This window comes from Vipera berus (genome assembly GCF_964194415.1).
Source record: "Vipera berus genome assembly, chromosome: Z".
NCBI classification, from domain to species: domain Eukaryota; kingdom Metazoa; phylum Chordata; class Lepidosauria; order Squamata; family Viperidae; genus Vipera; species Vipera berus.
The window spans coordinates 121,899,974-121,924,885 of NC_138205.1; the positions used below are offsets into that span (position 1 = coordinate 121,899,974).

Here is a 24,912-nt window from a genome sequence, read left to right on the forward strand (position 1 = left end):
CAATGGAGAAGTCAGATTCACTTAACAACTATGTTACTAACTTAACTGCAGGGATTCACTTAACAACTATGGCAAGAAAGGTCATAAAATGGGGAAAACACATTTTTCACTTAGCAACATAAATTTTGGGCTGAATTATGGTTGTAAGTCAAAGACTACCTGTATATGGTAGTCCTTGTTTTACAGCCATTCATTTAGTGACCATTCAAAGTCACAATGTCATAGGAAAAAGCAACTTATGGTTGGTTCTCACACTTATGACCATTCAAGCAGGCCCACGGTGACGTGATCAAGATTCAGACACTTGAAAACTGACATGTGTTTATGATGGTTTCACTGTCCTGAGGCCACATGATCACCAGCCAGCTTTTAATAAGCAGTCAATGAGGGAAGCCAGATTTGCTTAACAATCACGTGATTCACTTAACAACTGTGGCAAAACGATTGTAAAATGAAATGTAACTTATTTAACAACTAACTTGCTTATAATGGAAATATTAGGCTCAATTGTGGCCATAAATCAAGAGCTACCTGTATTATTAGCAACATTAGATAGTCCTCAACTTATGACAATTAAGCCCAACGTTTCTATTACTAAGCAAGACAGTGAATTGATTTTTGCTCCAGTTTATGATCTTTCTTGCCACAGTTGTTAAGTGAATCACTGTATTTATTAAATTAGCAACAAGGTGGTTAAGTGAAACCGGCTTCCCCACTGACTTTGTCAGAAGGTTGTAAAAGGTGATCACATGGCCCTGCATCACTGCAACCATCATAAATGTGAGTCATTTGCTAAGCATCTGGATTTTGATCACATGACCATGGGGTTGCTGCAATGGTCATCAGTGTGAAAAAGTCATCATTTTTTAATGCAATTTTACTTACAAATTGTTGTAAGGCAAGGATTACCTGTAACTGATTGCTTTGAGCCCCTGCTCTCTTTTCACCAAGTTTGCTTCCATTACACTGAAAAATATTCAACACTAATGGTAAAATGGTTCCATAACAATCAAAACAAACCTCAACTACAGTTAATCCTTGATTTATGACCAGAATTGAGATTGGAATTTCAGCTGCAAGTTGAGGCATGTGACTAGATTCAGGTTGTGACCACTTTTATGATGCTTGTTAAGTCAACTCCATGATCATTAGTTGAATCCATTCTTCCTTCTATGTGTGTGTCCATCACAACTCCGAAAGTAGGTCATATGTTTGTTATAAGGAGGTTTGTTATCATTCTGAATGGTCATTGACTAGTCCTAAATTGAGGACTATCTATATTAGCTGCTGTGCCATCTCTATTTGCTCAATTTGTTGTCTGCAGCTGAGCAAGGAATAATGAGAGTCCTTGTCCAATACATACATTGTTGCCATTACGGAAACATGGTGGGACGAAACCTACCAATGGAACACACAGCTAGAGGGATTTAAACTATTTAAAAGAGACTAAACAAAAGAGGAGGTGGAGTTGCTCTATATATAAGAAATAACTTTATCTCTACAGAAATAGAGCACAACAATGACGAAAACTGTAAACCTGAATGCATTTGGGTCAATATAAAAGGGGGGGGGGAAATGACATTGCCATAGGTGTATACTATAGGCCGCCCAACCAAGCAGAGGAAATAGATGAACATTTTGCTAGTCAGCTAACTAAGGTATGTAAGAAGCACATCACAATAGTAATGGGGGACTTTAATTACCCTGATATCAACTGGGAGACAAACTCAGCACCAAGTGGAAGATCAAACAGATTCCTGTCAAACCTAGCAGACAACTTTCTCTCCCAAAAAGTGGAGAAGGGAACTAGGGGATTAGCCATATTGGATTTAATTCTCACAAACAGAGAAGAAATGATAGAAGGTGTCAAAGCCACAGGAACCTTGGGGGGAAGTGATCATGCAATATTGGAATTCAACATTCTGGAGGCACAAGCAATAGAACACAGCCAAACTAGAGTCTTGGACTTTAAAAGAGCTAATTTCAATAAACTTAGAGAGACCTTGGGAAGAATTCCATGGATGAGAATCCTAAAGGGGAAAACAACTCAAGAAGCTTGGGAAATTTTGAAACGTGAGATAATAAAGGCCCAGTCTAGTAAAATACCAACAAAGAAGAAAAATAATAGCTCTCAAAAGAAACCAGCGTGGCTGCATAAAGAACTCTCTGATAAATTGAAAGATAAAAAGGACAAGTATAAGAATTGGAAAGAGGGGCACATAACTAAGGCAGAATATCAGCAAATAGCCCGTGCCTGCAAAGATGAAGTGAGGAAAGCTAAGGCTCAAAATGAACTAAGGCTTGGGACCAAAGTCAAAAATAACAAAAAACGCTTCTTTCAACATATAAAAAACAAGAAAAAAGTTAAGGAAATGATTGGTCCATTAGTGGCGGAAAGTGGCAAGGAGGTGACAAGCAATAGGGAGAAAGCAGAACTATTTAACTCGTTTTTTGCATCTGTCTTTACACAAAGGGGAAAAACAGTCCAACCTACCAAAACCAGGGCCATAAAAAACAGAATAGAAATGCAAGTTAAGATAGGCAAAAAAATGGTAAGTGAACACCTGTCCAGCCTAGATGAGTTCAAATCACCAGGACCAGATGGATTACATCCCAAAGTTCTCAAGGAACTGGCAGACGTGATCTCAGAACCACTGAACTACAGGTATATTTTTCATAGATCCTGGAGCACTGGGGAACTACCAGAGGACTGGAAGAGAGCTGATGTAGTTCCCATCTACAAAAAAGGGAAAAAAATAGATCCTGGAAACTACAGACCTATCAGCCTGACCTCAATACCTGGGAAGATTCTGGAAAAGATAATCAAACAACAAATCAGCGAACACCTTGATGCAAACAAAGTCATCACTAAAAGTCAACATGGGTTTGTCAAAAACAGATCGTGCCAGATAAACCTTATTGCATTCTTTGACCAAGTGACAATACTAGTGGACCAGAGGAATGGCGTAGATTTAATTTACTTGGACTTCATAAGGCATTTGATAAAGTAGATGACAACCTACTACTTGATGAGATAGAAAAATGTGGGTTAGATAGCATCACCACCAGATGGATTCGTAGCTGGCTGACAGGCCGTACTCAGCGTGTGGTCCTCAATGGAACTGCATCTACATGGAAGGAAGTGTGTAATGGGGTGCCCCAGGGCTCTGTTCTGGGCCGAGTGCTCTTCAACATCTTCATCAACGATTTGGATGAGGGGATAGATGGGGAACTCATCAAATTTGCAGACGACACCAAGCTGGCAGGAATAGCCAATACTCCAGAAGATAGGCTTAAGATACAGGAGGATCTGGACAGACTCAAACACTGGGCACTATCTAACAAAATGAAATTCAATTGTGAAAAAAGTAAGGTTCTGCATTTAGGCAGGAAAAATCAAATGCACAGATATAGTACAGGTGGTACCTTGCTCGATAGTAGTAACTGTGAGAGGGACCTCGGAGTCCTAGTGGACAATCACTTCAATATGAGCCAGCAGTGTGCTGCAGCTGCCAAAAAAGCCAACACAGTGCTAGGCTGCATTAACAGAGGGATAGAATCAAGATCAAGTGAAGTACTAATACCACTTTACAATGCTTTGGTAAGGCCACACCTGGAATACTGCATCCAGTTTTGGTCACCACGATGTAAAAAAGATGTCGAGACTCTAGAAAGGGTACAGAGAAGAGCAACAAAGATGATTAGGGGGCTGGAGGCTAAAACATATAGGGAACGGTTGCTGGAATTGGGTATGTGTAGTTTAACGAAGAGAAGAATGAGGGGTGACATGATAGCAGTGTTCCAATATCTAAGGGGCTGCCACAAAGAAGAGGGAGTCAAGCTATTCTCCAAAGCACCTGAAAGCAGGACAAGAAGCAACGGATGGAAACTAGTCAAGGAGAGAAGCAACCTAGCACTAAGGAGAAACTTCCTGACATTTAGAACAATTAACCCGTGGAACAACCTGCCTCCAGAGGTGGTGAATGCTCCAACACTGGAGGTTTTTAAGAAGAGACTGGACAGCCATTTGCCTGAAATGGTATAAGGTTTCCTGCCTGAGCAGGGGGTTGGACTAAATGACCTCTAAGGTCCCTTCCAACTACTACTACTTCTTCTTCTAATTATTATTATTATTATTATTATTATTATTATTATTATTATTATTATTATTATTATTATTATTATTATTATTATTATTATTATTATTATTATTTATTAATCTGGAAGGGACCAGGTTGGAGAAGACTAACATCAAACCCCGCAATTCATCTTCCTCTCAGATGTACATCTAGAAGGTGCAAATACCCACAGATGTTATTTTAGAACTTGGGACACCTGTGTTATAGTAGCTGAGAACAGTACTGTCAGTTGTATTGACCATAACTATATAGTGATACAGCAGTAGAATTCTAGAATTAATCTCTGCAGAAGAATTCTTACTCATGCAGAATTAGAGAAGTTCTTGAAAGGAAATTACCAGAATAAATATATACCTCTGTGAAACAAATATTTTTTAAAGCTGTGCGAAGGTTAGTACCATTAATCTAAACAGGGAAGACAGGTATCAAGCTGGATCAATATCCTCAAATTAGCAAAGTACTCATTTTCAGTAAGAGTTCAAATGCTACAATTTTTTATTTCAGTAAATATTCTGAACTTAATTGGCTTAAATGGACCTAGGTGTTTCCAAAGAAAAAAGAAAAAAAGAAAAAAGATCAGGATGCCATTACCACATACTTTAACTGTTTATTTATTCCCTGTCTAGGCAGCCTGATTTAGGAGCTATAAAATGCAATCAGTACACAAACCAGAAGCTGGAATCATCTGCTAATGGAACTTTTAATTGAGAAGTGACCATTGACATGAGGTAATTCTTTCCATGCAGAATTGCTCACAGAGACCTTTCTGCACTTTATCACAGTAAACAATCGCTAACATATGCATTAAAGAAAATTTAAATACATTATGACCCAATAAATATCACAATCAATCAATAGAATCTTTTCACTCTCAAAGATTTAGTGTTAAAATACCACACTTTTAGCAGTGTTTTAATGCTGGACACATACTTACAAATGCTGATAGTAAGTTTAGTCATTTGTAATGAAAAGATAATTGGTTATATGAAAGAATCTACCATCAAGGAAAGTATTAGTTGAATTTAAAAATAAATAAATTTCTATTAGAGTTAATTAAAATGTGTTGCATATTACTGAGTTTTCACCTTTCTGAATATTAGCCAGTTTTGTAAATCAGGAGTGATTTATGAGTATTACACAAAGAGTGCTTTGTGTAATTAAAACAGGCATTTCTAGTAAATAAGTGAAACAAGATAGTTACATTTTTTAGATTTTTAACATGAGGAGTTTTGAACTTTAAAAAGGTGTCTTTGATAGGTAATTTAGATGAGAAAAAGTTAGCACAGCTTTTACAACTGAAAGACCAAGCTCAGAAGGTTTACTTGCTGAAAATATATTAACATTTCTATTGCCCATTGGGTTTATCTAAATGACGCCTCTTATTTGAGTTATATTAAAAAATCATCATGTTTTATTTCCATTATGAAATATTAGTATTAGAGTAAGAAGTCTGTTTTTGCCTATTAGGAAGTTCTTAAAAGCTGTAGGAGTTCTAATGGTTTTACAAAAAAAATGGCAAAATAAAAGATATACATAGTAGAAGTAGTCCTCAACTTATGACCACAACTGAACCCAAAATTACTGTTGCTAAGCAAAACAGTTGTTAAGTACGTTTTCCTCCATTTTACAACACTTTTTGCTACTGTTGTGAAGTGAATCACTGCAGCTATTAAGTTAGCAACACAGTTGTTAATTGAATCTGGCTTCCCACTGACTTTGCTTGTGAGGTCACAAAAAGTGATCACATGACCTCAGGACACTGCAACCGTCATTAGTACATGCCAGTTCCAACCATCTAAATTTTGATCACATGACCATGGACATGCTGCAACAGTCATAAATGTGAAAAACGGTCATAAGTCACTTTTTTTCAGTACTGTTGTACCTTTGAAGGTTATTAATGAACTGTTTTCAGTCGGGGACGACCTGTATGCAAAGTCAAGACTAAACGAGATCAAAATATAAGAATAGCATGCCAAACTTGACCCTGGATTAAAATGGGAACCTAATTTTATTAACATAACACGATTGCTTAAAACATACTTGATAATTGCCCTTAGATTATCTAAACATAAAATATACGTAAATTATTCAATTTTAATATATTCCACTTTCATAGTGCTGTAACATAAACACAGTTCTTTTGGCTTATGAGTGAGAAACTGCTTGAATCTAACACTTCTTTTATAACATGGGCCACATTCACACAAGGACTTTTAATAACATACTGGATCACCTTAGAAATAGTTTGCAAATGGATGCAATGGAAGCATTTTCATAAATGGATGAATAATTATTCAACTAAAGTCACAATTTGGACAGGGACTGAAAAATAAGGTGTGGATTGAACAATAAGAACGTGCCTTATCTTCTTGCTGAATGCCACTTAATAGATGTTTCTGCACTTGGATATAGCTAATTATTAGATAACACCATCATTCTATCCCCTCATAAGCACAGAGTACACACTGCAAAACTTTTCTACCTTCTGAGCGACCAGAAGTTCTTTTCATGTCAAGGTTTAGTGTGTGATTCAGTTTATCTCAATCAGACAAAAGTTTTCTGTTTAAAAAGATAACATCTAGGCAAATGTCCTTGATTCTGCATAAATGTATTTACAGAGTATGGAAGTATGCCCCCCCCTATTTTTCACCTTTCCCGATCACTTATAGAAATGTGCGAATGTGCACCTGAATGGTGCGTAAGTGACACCAATGTAACAAACATGATGGGTTATTTTTGTTTGATTTATATAGAGGCCCATCGCACACTTACATGATTCAAACAAATGTAAGCCCAAAATAGACAAGATAAAAACAACTAGAACACATTAATTGGAATAAGCATGCTACAAAATACCTTCTGATATTTTGCCACCACCGACCAATATGGCTTCTCTCCTGCAAGGTCTACAGTATCTTAAAGTGTACACTGCTCATTTGGAGGTTAACAAATTTAATAGATGAATAGAGTAACCACAACTGTAAAACAGGTACTTTCAAATCAAAATTTTACTGATAAAGGTATAGATTTTTGTAACTGTATATTTTTGTCTTGCTTATCATTAAAAAGGGTAAAAAAAAATACACTTTATTGCTAATCTGTATTGCGGTTATTTCTTTTTCTGATTCACAGGTGGTGTTTCCTGTATTGCTTATTGTCATCTTTCATATTCTTGTGTGGATGTATGATATGCACCATTTTGCTGTAAATACAACAGGAATAGAAATATAAAAATAAATAGAATCTTGAGATAATGAGAGTAAGACCGTCCCAAGGCCTCCCAGCTGGGCTTTGTGGCTAAGGAGGGAGGATTTCTCAAGGTCTCTTGGTTTCTACTCTGATGCTTTAACTACTAACAAAATTATTAGACACAGATACAGACTCTGAACATGCTAAACAAGTTGTACAGTTACTCCATCTACAAACTATACCCATATTTTAATATTTCTCCAGTTATGCCTGTACCTGTACCTTTCCCATTTTAACACTTTTCACAGAGTCTATGACTTTTTTATCTATTTGTTTCTTGGATAGTAACACAGCATTCCAAGTGCTATTATAATTACCCGAGAAAAGTCAGGCCAACGGATATAAATGCTAGCATGTAACTCAGTCCTTTAAAAACTGATTCCTGTTTCTTTTGCATTTCCCTTCTGCTTGCTGCAAAATATTATGAATCCATTTCAGAGGTAATAACTGTCAGAGAGGTAAAGCACAGCAGATAAATATAAAAATCTATGTATATATTTTGAAACAAAAGTAGAAATATATACAAACCTTCTTGTGTCACTCAGATTATTCTACTAAATCTTGACCTAACCCCTGTGTGTGTTTTGGGGAATTCAAGTAATTTATATATTCATGCATTTATTTACCTTTCCAAGCATCCGCCCAAGAAAGTAATAGTGCCGTGCATAAGAACCTCCAACCAGCATTTGTGCAGCAGGATTTGGATAAAGCAGTCCTTCATTAGTGGTCTTAAAAAAACCCTGGTTAGGGTTAAATCCTGATTTAAGTAGTTCGTTCAAAAATTCTCGGAATATTCCACCCCCATCGATACCAGCTTCATCTAGACCATGGGCATTGAGTAAATGAACACGAATCCGCTTTTTCAAATCAGGTTCTGGAGAAATAAAACAAAGACTATAGAATATACTAAACACATCCAAATCCACAAAAAGCTGATTGTGGAAACAGCATTAAATAGTATTTAAATTTATCTAATCCTACCAACACCATTTGGTCTCAGCAATGCAGAAAACTGCATATTGCTACCATTCCATCCCACTCGTTCCTAGCTGAAATCAAAATATACAACCTAGAAAAATTAAATTCATTCCTGAAATATGTATTTGAAACCATATAGTGTAGATTTTTCTGGAGCTCACAGTGGCCCTCCAAATCTATTGGTTAACGTTTCAAGAATCCTAACCATTCCTCAGTTCACTGGGACTAATGAAAGCTTTAGCCTAAATATCTGGTTTCTGTCTATGCTTTACACTAAGAATTTACGTGCAGAGGCTACATCAAAGAAGATTGACAAAGCAGCTATTATTCAAGGGCTATTCAAAGAGGTCTTGACTTAAATGTATCCTCCTTCTATGCTGATAGTCATGGCCGAAATTGTTGGCACCCCAGAAATTTTTCCAGAAAATCAAGTATTTCTCACAGAAAAGTATTGCAGGAACACGTTTTGCTATACACAGGTTTATTCCCCTTGTGTGTATTGGAACACAACAAAAAAAGGGAGGAAAAAAAGCAAATTGGACATAATGTCAAACAAAACTCCAAAAATGGGCTGGACAAAATTATTGGCACCCTTTCAAAATTGTAGATAAATAAGATTGTTTCAAGCATGTGATGCTCCTTGAAACCCACCTGGGGCAAGTAAAAGGTGTGGGCAATATAAAAATCACACCTGAAAGCAGATAAAAAGGAGAGAAGTTCACTTAGTCTTTGCATTGTGTGTCTGTGTGTGCCACACGAAGCATGGACAACAGAAAGAGAAGAGAACTGTCTGAGGATTTTGAGAACGAAAATTGTGGACAACAATCTCAAGGTTACAAGTCCATCTCCAGAGATCTAGATTTGCCTTTGTCCACAGTGCACAACATTGTCAAGAAGTTTGCAACCCATGGCACTATAGTGAATCTCCCTGGTCGTGGACAGAAGAGAAAAATTGATGAAAAGTTGCAATGCAGGATAGTCCGGATGGTGGATAAGCAGCCCCAAACAAGTTCTAAAGGAATGCAAGCTGTACTGCAGGCTCAGGGAGCATCAGTGTCAGCACAAACTATCCGTCGACATTTAAATGAAATGAAACGCTATGGCAAGAGACCCAGGAGGACCCCACTGCTGACACAGAGACATAAAAAAGCAAGATTAGAGTTTGCCAAAATGTACTTGAGTAAGCCAAAATCCTTCTGGGAAAACGTCTTGTGGACAGATGAGACCAAGATAGAGCTTTTTGGTAAAGCACATCATTCTACTGTTTACCGAAAACGAAATGAGGCCTACAAAGAAAAGAACACAGTACCTACAGTGAAATATGGTGGAGGTTCAATGATGTTTTGGGGTTGTTTTGCTGCCTCTGGCACTGGGTGCCTTGAATGTGTGCAAGGCATCATGAAATCTGAGGATTACCAAAGGATTTTGGGTCACACTGTAGAGCCCAGTGTCAGAAAGCTGGGTTTGCGTCCGAGATCTTGGGTCTTCCAGCAGGATAATGACCCCAAACATACGTCAAAAAGCACCCAGAAATGGATGGCAAGAAAGCGCTGGAGAGTTCTGAAGTGGCCAGCAATGAGTCCAGATCTGAATCCCATTGAACACCTGTGGAGAGATCTTAAAATTGCTGTTGGGAAAAGGCGCCCTTCCAATAAGAGAGACCTGGAGCAGTTTGCAAAGGAAGAGTGGTCCAAAATTCCGGGTGAGAGGTGTAAGAAGCTTATTGATGGTTATAGGAAGCGACTGATTTCAGTTATTTTTTCCAAAGGGTGTGCAACCAAATATTAAGTTAAGGGTGCCAATAATTTTGTCCAGCCCATTTTTGGAGTTTTGTTTGACATTATGTCCAATTTGCTTTTTTCCTCCCTTTTTTGTTGTGTTCCAATACACACAAAGGGAATAAACCTGTGTATAGCAAAACATGTGTTCCTGCAATACTTTTCTGTGAGAAATACTTGATTTTCTGGAAAAATTTCTGGGGTGCCAACAATTTCAGCCATTTCTGTTCGAGCATTCGCATATTTTTGTAAGATAACTGCCCTGTGATCTTTCAAAACATGTGTGCAAGCTTTTATCTATTCAAATGTCTTGATAAAGAAAAATAACACACATTTTGCTACAGAGTTATTTCCGGTTCCCCTTGAAAAATAAGCCAATATTCTAATCTCGATTCCCCCCCCCCAATATATCAGAATAATTCATTTGTTCATTAGTAAGTTGTTCCAAAATCTAATCTGTTAAATATCAGAAATACTTCCAGGAGATTCTGGTCCCCTATTCACATTAGTTGAGAATTTACACCCACAGTATATGCAATATTGTAACGGAATAAGAGAATGACCTTAGAAGCTGGAGGAAGAAGAAATTACATCAATCTTGAAAGTTTTAAAGTACAAATTTCCGGTCCTTTCTTTATATTGCCTGATAAATTACAGCAGATAATTTCTAACTTCCTTTTTTCTGCTGTTTCTCACAAATCGTGAGCATTTCTTCCTTACCCCCACCAAATCTTCCAAGGCCATTTTCACATTCCATTACAAATAATGTATTCTAAAGTTCTAAAGAAAACAGTTCAACTGTTGAAATTATTGTAACATTCATGCAACAATTTCCTCTTAATAAATGCTATCTTCTTTAAAAGTTGGCTACCAAAAATATAAGCTCTGACCTTGGCAAGAAATAATTTCTAATTGTATCTTAAGAGTAGCCCAAAATGTTTAGTATAAATTTGCTCTTTTACTCATAGGAACAGATAAATCATGTCATTTTTTTCTTACACAGATATAAATCAGTCTGTATTTTAATGCATCCCAGTTTCAAACACGCTTTTAATTTCATAACTGACTTCTACAGTTTTCACAAATTTTCTAATTACTTTATTTGGAAAAAATGATAAATGGCATCATATAAGGCAGACAGTGGAATCTATCTGATTAATGAAAAGTAAAAAGCCAGTGAGGTATAGCAGTAAAGCTCTGGGACTCAGGAAATTCCTAACTGTGGGAAATTCTAGTCCAACCCTGTGGAAACACCTAGATTATTTCAGGTTCATCATCATGCTTACTTTGACCAACCCATGTGACAGGGCTGTTGCTGCATGGAAAATATGAGGCTGGAACATTATGCATTTCACCTTGCTCTCCTCTTTGAAAAGGTGGGATGTAATAATTCTAATAAATAAATATTCTGTCCGTTCATATATAATAAACTCCAAAAAGATTAATACACAACATGCTTTTTAATAATCTAATAATGCAGTTATTAATGATTCCTTGAGTGAGGGGTGCTTCCCTGCCGCCTTGAAAGAGGCGGTGGTAAGGCCCCTCCTCAAGAAACCTGCCTTGGATCCAGCTATTTTAAATAACATTAGTCCTGTCTCCAACCTTCGCTTTCTTGCGAAGGTTGTTGAGAGCATGGTGGCACGGCAGCTCCCTTTGGTCCTGGATGAAACTGAGTATCTGGATCCGTACCAATCGGGTTTCAGGCCCGGGTACAGCACGGAGACAGCATTGGTCGCGCTGGTGGATGATCTCTGGCGGGCCCGAGATAGGGGTTATTCCTCTGTCCTGGTCCTATTAGATCTCTCAGCGGCTTTTGATAGCATCGACCATGGTATCTTGCTGCGACGTCTTGAGGGGTTGGGAGTGGGAGGCACTGTTTTACGGTGGTTCTCCTCCTACCTCTCGGGCCATTCGCAGATGGTGTTGGCAGGGGGGCAGAGGTCAGCCCCTAGGCCCCTTAGTTTTGGGGTGCCTCAGGGGTCGGTACTCTCGCCCCTCCTGTTCAACATCTATATGAAGCCGCTGGGTGAGATCATCCGTGGTTTCGGGGTGAGGTATCATCAATACGCTGATGATACCCAGCTTTTCATCTCCACCCTGAACCAACCCAGTGATGCCCTCGATGTGATGTCCCGTTGCCTGGAAGCAGCACAGATTTGGATGGGGAAGAACAGGCTCTGGCTCAACCCGGCCAAGACTGAGTGGCTTTACGTACCAGCATCTCGTTTAGTCCAAGAGGTTCCATCTTTGGTTATGGGAGGAGAGATGTTACCTCCCGTTGATAGGGCACGCAATTTAGGTGTCCTCCTGGATTCACGACTCAGTTTTGAAGATCATATTGGAGTCGTGGCTAGGGGGGCATTTGCCCAGGTTCGCCTGGTGCGCCAGTTCCGCACCTATCTGGACCGAGATGCCCTACGCACAGTCACTCACGCACTCGTTACCTCCCGTATAGATTACTGCAATGCTCTCTACATGGGGCTGCCCTTGGAGACCACCCGGAGGCTTCAACTGGTGCAGAATGCGGCCGCGCGGGTAGTGATGGGAGCATCCCGATACTCCCATATTACACCCCTCCTGCGTGAGCTGCATTGGTTACCGGTTGTCCTCCGGGTGAGATTTAAGGTGCTGGTACTTACCTTTAAAGCCCTACATGGCTTAGGCCCGGGATACTTGCAGGACCATCTGCTGCCGGGAACGACTTCCCATCGCCCAGTGCGCTCACACAGAGAGGGCCTCCTCAGGGTGCCGTCGGCTAGACAATGTCGGCTGGCGACCCCCAGGGGGAGGGCCTTCTCTGTGGGAGCGCCAGCCCTAAGGAACCAACTCCCCCTTGAGCTTCGGATGGCCCTGGATCTCCAGTCCTTTCGCCGCGGCCTCAAAATACTCCTTTTCCATCAGGCTGACCTGGACTGACAGGGATTTTAATTATGTTTTTAATTTTTAACTTAATTTTAATTTTAATTTATTCTACTGGGGCTATTAATTTAATTTCTTTTTAACTTTTGTATTATTGTATTTTATTGTTGTTAGCCGCCCTGAGTCCTTCGGGAGATAGGGCGGCATATAAGTCCCAAAAATAAATAAATAAATAAATCTAAAAGAAAAATGTTAAAATGCTGCTACAAAATAGTTCCATCATTGTAAACTATGATTTTTTAAAAAAAAATCTCAAACGCACGGCATATTTAAAATTGTACAGCATTTTACAATAAATGAATTAATCTTCTGTCTAATATCCCATGATCTAAGTGTAAGATTTCTATGCCCAATTAATTTTTTATAGTTCCCAAGATAAATCATTTGATCAATTTATAAATACTGTACCATTTTCAGGAGAAAGTTTGTCGTATGCATCTTCATAAATATAATTTCTTCTGATGGTAACATTAATTCCATCCAGAAATGGACCTTCTCCTTGTACTTCCTGCTTGTCTGCATAGATCAGTCTTTGAAAGATCTTGTATGGAGTCATGAAAGGGAAAGTAATTACACTTAAGTATGGATTTTCAGTACAAAATAATTCAGTAGCATTTCAATTTCATTATATAGTGGTAAGATTTTGGAAATTTGTGATGGTAAGATTTTTTAAAAAAAAACTACCACTAGTATTTTACATGCCTTCATATAGAACAACTTGCACTAAGAAGCTTACCTAGCACATGAACAGAAGCTTAAAGTTACAAGACTCTTGCCACTAATAATACTTCCACATGAACTAAGCAACAGATTTTCCTTACATTTATCAATGTCCTTTTCAGTAACAGTGATTTATATCTCTCATGAAACTATTTTCCATTTCCCTTATAGTATAAATACATGTTGACAGCAGCACAATTCTTGGAATTCAGTTTGCTAATTAGCTGAAAGCTAATTAACACAAGTTGTTTATGCTGTTAATTCTTAAATGAAAATGATGAGGAAGACCTGGTTTGTGTGATAATCACTTATGTCTTCAAAAATCTAAACTACAAAATTTTAAACAATTTATCGGTATAGCATGGATAAAAAAATATCAATACAAACTATTTTAGAAGCCCAACAAAAGGTAACTAATTCAGAAGATTTGTAGATGAAACTCAACAAATCCATTTCATGGCTGTGGTTGGCCAAGATTCCCTACTTTCTTCTACTGGCTGGTTTTTATCACTTTCCCATTTGCTAAGACTATTTTTATCTGCCACCACTGAAAATATTGCAGCCACCACTTTCTACAAACAGTTCCTGCCATGCTAATGAATGGCAAATGGCTTTTATGGTTTCAGCTCAATTACATGCAAGACAACATATGAATGGGTGCAATGTATATTTATGTTAGAACCTTAATTCTCTATCCAGTCACAAAGGTAGCTTTTATATCAAGATAGATTACACATCACAACAGAGAAATGAAAAAAAAAACAATTCCACCTGCAATTCGATGCAAGAACTGTAGCTCAAAACATGTGTTTTTTAAATCTGACCAAGAACTGACAATACAACCAAGTTTCTGTCGTGATGTGCAATCTTTCTTGATCTAAAGGCTACCTTCGTAACTGAATAGAAAACTAAGCTTCTAACACAAATGTAATTTTTGTACTTTTCAATATCACAGTCACTTTAAGTACAAAAATTATATTAAACCAATTTATGCTGGTTTCAATAGATACAAAAACATTCTAATCTCCTCCAACCATGGAACTGAGATGCCGAACTTGCAAAATTCAGACCTCACTAAAAGTTCTGCAATTGATCTCTTATGGGCAAGAGACATATGTATTCATTCTTTCACGGCGCACATAGCTCAGGACTTAAGAGGTGAGCAAAAATTTGAAATATTTAAAATTTGAAACAATTGCTCTGAATTTGAAATGGACTGACCTGACTACATACAAATAACTTAAAGTTCAGCCAGTAATTTCAGAATGGCAGCACCAGAACAGAAATAAGACCATTTCAAATTCAAACTAGCAAGAAACATTTCCATTCCAAAATGTTATGTACTCCTTTGTCAAGAATATACTTTCAACAATGTTTAAAACTTTGTTAAAAATTACAAGATTTAAAAAAATAAAGTACCTTTACTCTTTCTTCAAAAGGAACCACAAAAGGCAGCTCTGTCAATATTGCAAGCTGTCGCTCCTCCGACACAGAAAGAGGTGCTGGATCCAATCCCACTTTTAAATAAACAAAGAGATCAGAATTTAGCTTTATTGTGTAGTACAATATGCTTTTTTTCGTTCTTCCTCAACTGGTGAGGACCCTATTACGTACAGCAGGAATGGGCAACCTGGAGTTCTCCATATAGTCTGAATTACAGGTTAGTCCTCAACTTACAACCATTTGTTTAGTGATTGGTCAAAGTTACAACAGCACTGAAAAAAGTGATTTATGACCATTTTTGCAAATATTGCAGCACTCCCATGATGTCACATGATCCAAATTTGAATACTTGGCAACTGGTTCATATTTATGACAATTGCAGTATCCTAGGGTCATGTGAACACTTTCTGACAAGCAAAGTCAATGGGAAAGCCAGATCCACTTAACAACCATGTTCCTAACTTAACAATTGAGTGATTCACTTAACAATTATGAAAGAAAAGTCCTAAAATGGACTTAACTGTCTTGCTTAGCAACAGCAAGAGAAATTTTAGAATTAATTGTGGTCATAAGTCTAGGATTACCTGTACAGATCCCATTAAAGCCATACAAAGGTAACGGTTCCCCTGCACATGCATGCTAGGCGTTTCCAACTCTAGGGGCCGGTGCTCATCTCCGTTTCAAAGCCGAGGAGCCAGCACTTGTCCGAGGACGTCTCCGTGGTCATGTGGCTGGCATGATTAGACACCAAAGGCGCACGGAACGCTGTTACCTTCCCACCGTAGTGGTCCCTATTTTTCTACTTGCATTTTTATGTGCTTTCGAACTGCTAGGTTGGCAGAAGCTGGGACGAGTAACAGGCGCTCACTCTGTTACGCGGCACTAGTGTAGCCTAAATATTAGAATTCTTTACACAGTTTAAATAAAATTGGAGAAAAACTTGAAAGCTGCTTTGTTCAACAAGAGAACCAAGTATCACTTTTTATTTATTAACTAAATATATATGCCAACCAGGTTTCAGAAGTCTATTTGGAGAGTTTTAGCTTATACAGATAAATCTAGCTTTTCTAATTTATTTTACTGTTATTTATGGATTTATACAATTTAGAGGCTGCCCAAAGTCATACAGTTCTGGGCAGCTGAGAGCATTTTTTTAAAAAAATCCCATTTATATCCCGCCCTTCTCCGAAGACTCAGGGCGGCTTACAATCTAAAGCACAAATCAATGTGCTTAGCAATTTAAAACAGAAAAGTATAAAATAGAATCAGAGATCATATGTGTTCAGAAGGAAACCACACAATAGAAAATGTTGAACAGAAACATGACCTTGGGTAAAATATGCAATGACCACTAGTAAATAGGAGCTCAACTTTGGAAAGCAAGAAAGCATGAGGAAGAGGCTATAAACTGCCTCACTTTGACTCTCTTTGGTTTAAGAGAGGAATGGGGGAATTTGATTGAGCTTCCAAGATTCTATTAGCATAGTCTTTATAAATAAAGTAGTATTCTGATATTTCTTGTGTATTTGTTTCCTGATCTAGGTTACCCCAAAGGGCCAACAGCCGTTCTCAGAGCATTCTGAGGAGAAGCCATTAGTGTCTCTGAGGATACTCTTCCAAAGAGCAATTGCTGCAACAAGGAAGGTAACCTTCTCTTCCTGTTGTATCTTTCCTATTACAGGTCATTTTACAACCACAAGTAGAACCAGAATTTTCACTGCTAAGCAAGGTAGGTAGTTGTTCAGTGAGTGACACCCAATTTTACAACCTCCTTTGCCATAGTTAAGCAAATCACTGCAGTTGTTAAAGGAATCATGTAGTAATAAAGTGAATCCAGCTTTCTCTATTGACTTTGCTTGTCAGAAGCTGGCTGGGAAGGTTGGAAAAGGAGATCACATGACCATGGGATGCCAGGATTGTTGTGAATATGTGCTGGTTACCAAAAAGCCTGCATTTTGATCATGTGACGGTGGGGATGCTGCAACGACTAGTCATACGTCACTTTTTTCAGCATCATTGTAACTTCGAACAGTCACTAAACAAATGGTTGTAAGTCAAGGAATACTTATATATCCAGTACGTTGCTCCCAAAGTTTGGAGACAGTGGGGGTGATATAAAATAAAGGAAACTGCGGAAGGAAAGTGAAGGAAAACTTAGCAACAAAAGCATATGTGAGTATAGCTGAAATGAAATTTCTCAAGACAATAATAATAAAGAAGAAGAAGAAGCAGAAGAAGCAGAAGAAGCAGAAGAAGCAGAAGCAGAAGAAGAAGAAGCAGAAGCAGAAGAAGAAGAAGAAGAAGAAGAAGAAGAAGAAGAAGAAGAAGAAGAAGAAGAAGAAGAAGAAGAAGAAGAAGAAGAAGAAGAAGAAGAAGAAGAAGAAGAAGAAGAAGAAGAAGAAGAAGAAAAAGAAGTTGGAAGGGAACTTGGAGGTCATCTAGTCCAACCCCCTGCTAAGGCAGGAAACCCTATACCATTTCAGACAAATGGCTGTCCAGTCTCTTCTTAAAAACCTCCAGTGTTGGAGCATTCACCACTTCTGGAGGCAGGTTGTTCCACTGGTTAGTTGTTCTAAGTGTCAGGAAGTTTCTCCTTAGTTCTAGGTTGCTTCTCTCCTCGACTAGTTTCCATCCATTGCTTCTTGTCCTGCTTTCAGGTGCTTTGGAGAATAGCTTGACTCCCTCTTCTTTGTGGCAGCCCCTGAGATATTGGAACACTGCTATCATGTCACCCCTCACCCTTCTCTTCATTAAACTGCATATACACAATTCCAGCAACCGTTCCCTATATGTTTTAGCCTCCAGTCCCCCAATCATCTTTGTTGCTCTTCTCTGTACTCTTTCTAGAGTCTCGACATCTTTTTTACCTCGTGGTGACCAAAACTGGATGCAATATTCCAGGTGTGGCCTTACCAAGGCATTGTAAAGTGGTATTAGTACTTCACGTGATCTTGATTCTATTCCTCTGTTAATGCAGCCTAGCACTGTGTTGGCTTTTTTGGCAGCTGCAGCACACTGCTGGCTCATATTTAAGTGATTGTCCACTAGGACTCCGAGATCCCTCTCAGTTACTACTATCGAGCAAGGTACCACCTATACTATACCTGTGCATTTGATTTTTCCTGCCTAAATGCAGAACCTTACTTTTTTCACAATTGAATTTCATTTTGTTAGATAGTGCCCAGTGTTCGAATCTGTCCAGATCCTCCTGTATCTTAAGCCTATCTTCTGGAGTATTGGCTATTCCTGCCAGCTTGGTGTCGTCTGCAAATTTGATGAGTTCCCCATCTATCCCCTCATCCAAATCATTGATGAAGATGTTGAAGAGCACTCGGCCCAGAACAGAGCCCTGGGGCACCCCACTACACACTTCCTTCCATGTAGATGCAGTTCCATTGAGGACCACACGTTGAGTACGGCCTGTCAGCCAGCTACGAATCCATCTGGTGGTGATGCTATCTAACCCACATTTTTCTATCTTATCAAGTAGTAGGTTGTGATCTACTTTATCAAATGCCTTACTGAAATCCAAGTAAATTAAATCTACACCATTCCTCTGGTCCACTAGTATTGTCACTTGGTCAAAGAATGCAATAAGGTTTGTCTGGCACGATCTGTTTTTGACAAACCCATATTGGCTTTTAGTGATAACTTTGTTCGCAAAAAGGTGTTCGCTGATTTGTTGTTTGATTATCTTTTCCAGAATCTTCCCAGGTATTGAGGTCAGGCTGATAGGTCTGTAGTTTGCCTTTTTTGAAGATGGGAACTACATCAGCTCTCTTCCAGTCCTCTGGTAGTTCCCCAGTGCTCCGGAATCTTTGAAAAATATAGTTCAGTGGTTCTGAGATCACGTCTGCCAGTTCCTTGAGAACCTTGGGGTGTAATCCATCTGGGCCTGGTGATTTGAACTCGTCTAGGCTGGACAGGTGCTCACTTACCATTTTTTTGCCTATCAACTTGCGTTTCTATTCTGTTTTTTATGGCACTGGTTTTGGTAGGTTGGACTGTTTTTTCCCTTTGTGTAAAGACAGATGCAAAAAACGAGTTAAATAGTTCTGCTTTCTCCCTGTTGCTTGTCACCTTCTTGCCACTTTCCCCCACTAATGGACCAATCATTTCCTTAATTGTTTTCTTGTTTTTTTACATGTTGAAAGAAGCTTTTTTTGTTATTGTTGATTTTGGTCACAAGCCTTAGTTTATTTTGTGCCTTAGCTTTCCTCGCTTCATCTTTGCAGGCTCGGCCTATTTGCTGATATTCTGACTTAGTTTTGTGCCCCTCTTTCCACTTTCTGTACTTGTCCTTTTTATCTTTCAATTTGTCAGAGAGTTCTTTATGCAGTCACGCTGGTTTCTTTTGAGAGCTGTTATTTTCCCTCTGTTGGTATTGTGCTAGACTGGGCTTTTATTATCTCACTTTTCAAAATTTCCCAAGCTTCTTGAGTTGTTTTTCCCTTGAGGATTCTCATTCATGGAATCTTTCCCAAGCCCTCTCTAAGTGTATTGAAATTAGCTCTTTTAAAGTCCAAGACTCTAGTTTGGCTATGTTCTATTGCTTGTGCCTCCAGAATGTTGAATTCCAATATTGCATGATCACTTCCCCCCAAGGTTCCTGTGGCTTCGACACCTTCTATCATTTCATCTCTGTTAGTGAGAATTAAATCCAATATGGCTAATCCCCTAGTTCTCTTCTTTACTTTTTGGGAGAGAAAGTTGTCTTTCAGTTTATCAGAGTTCTTTATGCAGCCATGCTGGTTTCCTTTGAAAGCTGTTATTTTTCTTCTTTGTTGGTATTGTGCTAGACTGGGCCTTTATTATCTCACTTTTCAAAATTTCCCAAGCTTCTTGAGTTGTTTTCCCCTTTAGGATTCTCATCCATGGAATTCTTCCCATGGTCTCTCTAAGTTCATTGAAATTAGCTCTTTTAAAGTCCAAGACACTAGTTTGGCTGTGTTCTATTGCTTGTGCCTCCAGAATGTTGAATTCCAATATTGCATGATCACTTCCCCCCAAGGTTCCTGTGGCTTCGACACCTTCTATCATTTCATCTCTGTTAGTGAGAATTAAATCCAATATGGCTAATCCCCTAGTTCTCTTCTTTACTTTTTGGGAGAGAAAGTTGTCTTTCAGTTTATCAGAGTTCTTTATGCAGCCATGCTGGTTTCCTTTGAAAGCTGTTATTTTTCTTCTTTGTTGGTATTGTGCTAGACTGGGCCTTTATTATCTCACTTTTCAAAATTTCCCAAGCTTCTTGAGTTGTTTTCCCCTTTAGGATTCTCATCCATGGAATTCTTCCCATGGTCTCTCTAAGTTCATTGAAATTAGCTCTTTTAAAGTCCAAGACACTAGTTTGGCTGTATTCTATTGCCAAGAAGAATGATTTTGAAATACTATGTTACCTCTCAAAAAAGACTTTCAAGGACTACGTGGGAGAATTATAAATACTCTTGAAAGAGCTGTGTATTATTTGATACTACAATAAGATACAATTTTTAACCTATCAAGTTCTTCGAATCAAATTTCAGGAGAACATTGCCAAATAGCCGGGGGGGTTTTTTCCAGAAACAATCTGACATAAGAAATGCTACTTCTAACCTTCAAGTTAATTTAATTAGATCAATGTAGAAGAACATCTTCACTGTAAAATTAACCTTACAAGAGTGATAACTTCAGTAAATAGCAATTTTTGGTACTTCAACTTTCCAAGCATTTTATAAATTTTCAGCAAACATTTTCAATTAGTCAAGATAGGTAATTGATTATGCTAAGGGTTAAAAGCATTTTGAAAAGAGAAACTGCATGTACAGCAAAGGTAAGCCACTATCTAACTTCAGCAGTTCAATTATTCTAGCCAATTAGTCAATTTTATCCAGACTGCCCCATCAACAGTTATTTATTTGAAGAGAAATATGGGATTGAGTCATCAATACATAAGGCATTTAGAACAAAAGAGCTTGCCATTTAAGTAAATGAGAATACATAAGTAACATGGTCATGTGCAAGTCAGTGACTCTTTCACACTAATTGTGTTTAACTCATGAGGAGTTGTGGAATTAAAACAAATCAAAAGCAGTTTCACACCTGTTTTAACATAATCATTGTAACTGCATCCTTTTTCATTCTAAGTTCCTTCATGGGTCATTTTTAGAGAAAGGTTGGTCTCTTTTGCAGAGAGATACCATTATTTAAATAAAAAATAGAAATGTAGGCAATGTGCAATCAAATCTGATATTGAGAACAGCTGTCTCCCGGACAGGTTAGTTTTAACAACAAATCATTTCTTACCATCCAAAGTTGACTGCAAGGGTCCTATCCTTCCCATTCTCCTCACTCTCCATACATGTCTGGCTGATGGCACATAAAGTTGTGTAACCTAGCAGTACATTAAATATCATGATTAAATGTCTTGGGCTGAAACCTTAAAAGTAAATTATTAGTATGCACATTGATTTTTAAGAAGTTCCTAGATTTAGATGTAAAAACAGCTTAAATATATAAATTTAATATGAAAAAAGCTCTACTCAGTTTTTTTAAATGAAAAGTAACCTCTATATTACCTTATCTGCTCTAATGTTTTCTTGTAATGACAGCCAGTGATCTGGTGGGCAAAAATTCCTTCTTGTATCTCTAGATTTCAGCATTTTCACCAAATTAGTGATTACCTAGATGATTAAAACAGCCATTATGAAGTATTTTTATGTAGCAAGACAGAAAACAAGAATCAATTATAAACAGAATTAGTATTCGTATCAGTATGTTTATATCTAGTACATACATATTAGGTTATGTGTATGTGAGAGAGACTTAACAATCGAATCTCTTGGATTTCAACACCCAGATCCCTAGCCATCGTGGCTGATTCTAGAACACAGACAATAAATCCTCCTCTGCATTTTCGTAGCCTTTAGGTCAAAATCAAATATCTCCCTTAACTAGCCCAGACACTGGACAAATTTTGTGGAAAAAAATATCAACTGTTTTAAATAATTAAAGTAAGTATTGGCAGAGTTAATAATTCATCACCCTCATTTTAGCCAGTCTATCCACTTCAGGATGAAGGCCTCTTCCTCACGTTTTCAATATTATGTTTTTAAAAATAACTGAACAAAAATTAAATAGAAACTTAAAATAATCAATCCATTATTAAAATATAACACTGTATTAAGATTATCTATTAAGATGAATGGATTTAAGAATAATTGATTTTGGTGATGGCTTTTAACTGCAAATATTGTTAAAAATTGGTAATTTTATATGCTTCCTTTCCACAAGCTTTAACGTGGCTTCCTCTGCACCTCAGTAAGTAAAAAAAAATCCATAAATATCTAACCTTTCATAAACTTCAATAAACATTAATTAACATTTTGACTGCACTAATCCCATAAAATAATTATATCGGTATGAAGCTTTAAGCATTTGAAGATAATTAATTTTAAGAAGAACTGAAAAGTAGTTTAAGATTGAGAGTGTCTTTCACTTTTTTTGTGATAACTAAGTTTCTACACACATTTTGAACAGGAAAAAATAGATCATTGTGAAAGGACTCCCTGGCCGTTATATAACCAATATACATTCCTTTTTTGTCTACTTACCCAGACAGGATATCTCTGACCTTCTCAAAGATGCTTGTTTTTGTTGAGAGTCACATGAATATTATTGAAAGATGAACATTTGTTTTGTCACAATACAAGCATTAAAGTTTATATGTTTCATTTGTATCTATTCTTCTATATACAGATACTACAGAAATTATTCATGCTATTAAAGAATGTCTTTTGGGACAAACCTTGCAGAGTTCATTTTTTTTATAAAAATGCATACAAAGAACTACACACAGACACACTTGTCAATTTTTGTTTTATATTTGCTAACTCTACAACTTGCTTTTTTCCTGTGTACCCTTCATCATTCCACACATGGATTTTTTTTCCAGATTTGACCAATTATACTTACTGGTAATATTCTAAGTAAAATATAGCTCATCTTGCAGATTTCAACATTGTAAGCTTGCTGGATGCAACCACACAGCACTGTGTTTAGAGCAGGAATTTGGGATTTAAGTTCCCAAAATTCCAAGCCATCATGGGCCAGTATCTTTGGAGGACATCAGCTTGGGAAAAATTGGCATAACACCAGAGCACTTCACATTTCTGTAATATGTAAGCATACTGGGTCCATATTCACAGATTGTAAACTTTACTAAATAACAAATGGATACGTAATTAAAATTGCAATCTTTTATTACTTCTCCATAGTATCTTGCCCTGCTTTTGTACAATATTCAACACAATCAAAACATTATCAGCTACTCTCATTGCTACTAATGTCCATAATGTTCATTGCTGATAAGTGAAATGTCTTGTAAAAATCGGACAAAATGGGTGGGATAGAGGCTATTGTAGACTTGTAGAATGAATAAGCATTCCTTAATTAGCCCATCAGGTTAAGTGCAAGCATTAATGGGTCTTTCCTAAAGTCTAGCTTGACATTTTTCTCCAAACATAGCCAAGAAGAAAGTTCCATTAGCAATATTAATACAAGCTTAGTTGATCATTTTCATTCAATTAACTTCTTTCAATTAAATAGATAGCTTGACAAAAACAGTGATAAAAGACCTAAAGGGACAGCTGATGACTCGAACTGAACATTAGTGTGCAAGAGGTCGCTGGTATTAAACGGACTGTAAATCTAGCATTTAATTTGGAAAATGCATTTCTTCTGCTTCCACTCCTTTAATGAGTAATTTTAGCTGACTGTGAGTGTTTGCTGCAGACATTTCATGGCAAGTCAAGCACTTTTTTATGAAACAGTTTATATCCTGAATTCCTGCCCTATTGCCTTTCATGTATACCATTGGGAGGTTGGAAAAAATTAAACTACATAAACATCTGATGATTATTACAGAAAAGTTTAATTCAAAAATACTCTTGAACTATCTTAGCTGCCATGAATAATGGTAATACCAGCTATTCCAAGAAAATGGTCATACCAGCTGTTCAAACTAGCAGTCAGGAAACAGACACCATAGAGCAAGGGTGTCAAACTGCCAGCCCGCGGGCTGGACATGTCATCCCAAAACCGTGCCCACCCCATTGCTGGCAACGGAGAAGCAGCTCCGATACGTTGCGCGATGTCACGTGACGTCGCACGTTTGACATGTCTGCCATAGAGATTCCAGGAATCCTACTTTATTACTATAGGCGATGATTACAGAACCAAAAGCCTATCAGAATTTCTCTCTTCCCCAATTTATACCAAATAGAATCAAGCTGGGGTAATTTTCAGGTTCTTTCTCACGCGTTCTCAGGATTGAATTGCCATTCCTCCTCCCTTACTGGTTTATCCATTCCTTCCCCATGGTCTTCTCCATATGGGAAAAATACAAGTAATCTTCTAATATGCAGCTTAGCTTGTTAATTCTGCCTATTGGCTTCCTCAATTTTAGAAGTTCAAAAACGCTCAAACGGCTTACTTGACATTCCAGATCAAATGACTAGTACATTAAATAGGGTATGTAAGAGCTCCCAAAGGATCTCAATGAATTATCCAAAGATCTGAAATATGCTGTGAGAAAATGCTCATTAAGTATTAGCCAGCTTGGATGAAGGATCACTAGTGTAACCTCACCTGAAGCCATCCTGAGCACATGTACATTTCCCCTTAAATAAAGGGTCTGTGGTAAT

At 37.7% G+C, this 24,912-nt stretch overlaps 1 protein-coding gene across 2 annotated transcripts in view; it reads right to left on the reverse strand.

The window, feature by feature from the left end:
• UBE3C (ubiquitin protein ligase E3C) overlaps positions 1–24,912 on the reverse strand; it is a 73,613-nt gene that overhangs the window by 20,662 nt on the left and 28,039 nt on the right. For both annotated transcript variants that reach the window (XM_081344075.1, XM_081344074.1), the window contains exons 14-18: positions 21,787–21,891; positions 21,515–21,602; positions 15,209–15,306; positions 13,478–13,610; positions 8,018–8,265 (exon numbers count right to left, since the gene is read on the reverse strand). In XM_081344075.1, the coding sequence (XP_081200201.1) occupies positions 8,018–8,265; positions 13,478–13,610; positions 15,209–15,306; positions 21,515–21,602; positions 21,787–21,891 (672 nt within the window). The remainder of the gene's footprint in view (positions 1–8,017; positions 8,266–13,477; positions 13,611–15,208; positions 15,307–21,514; positions 21,603–21,786; positions 21,892–24,912) is intronic.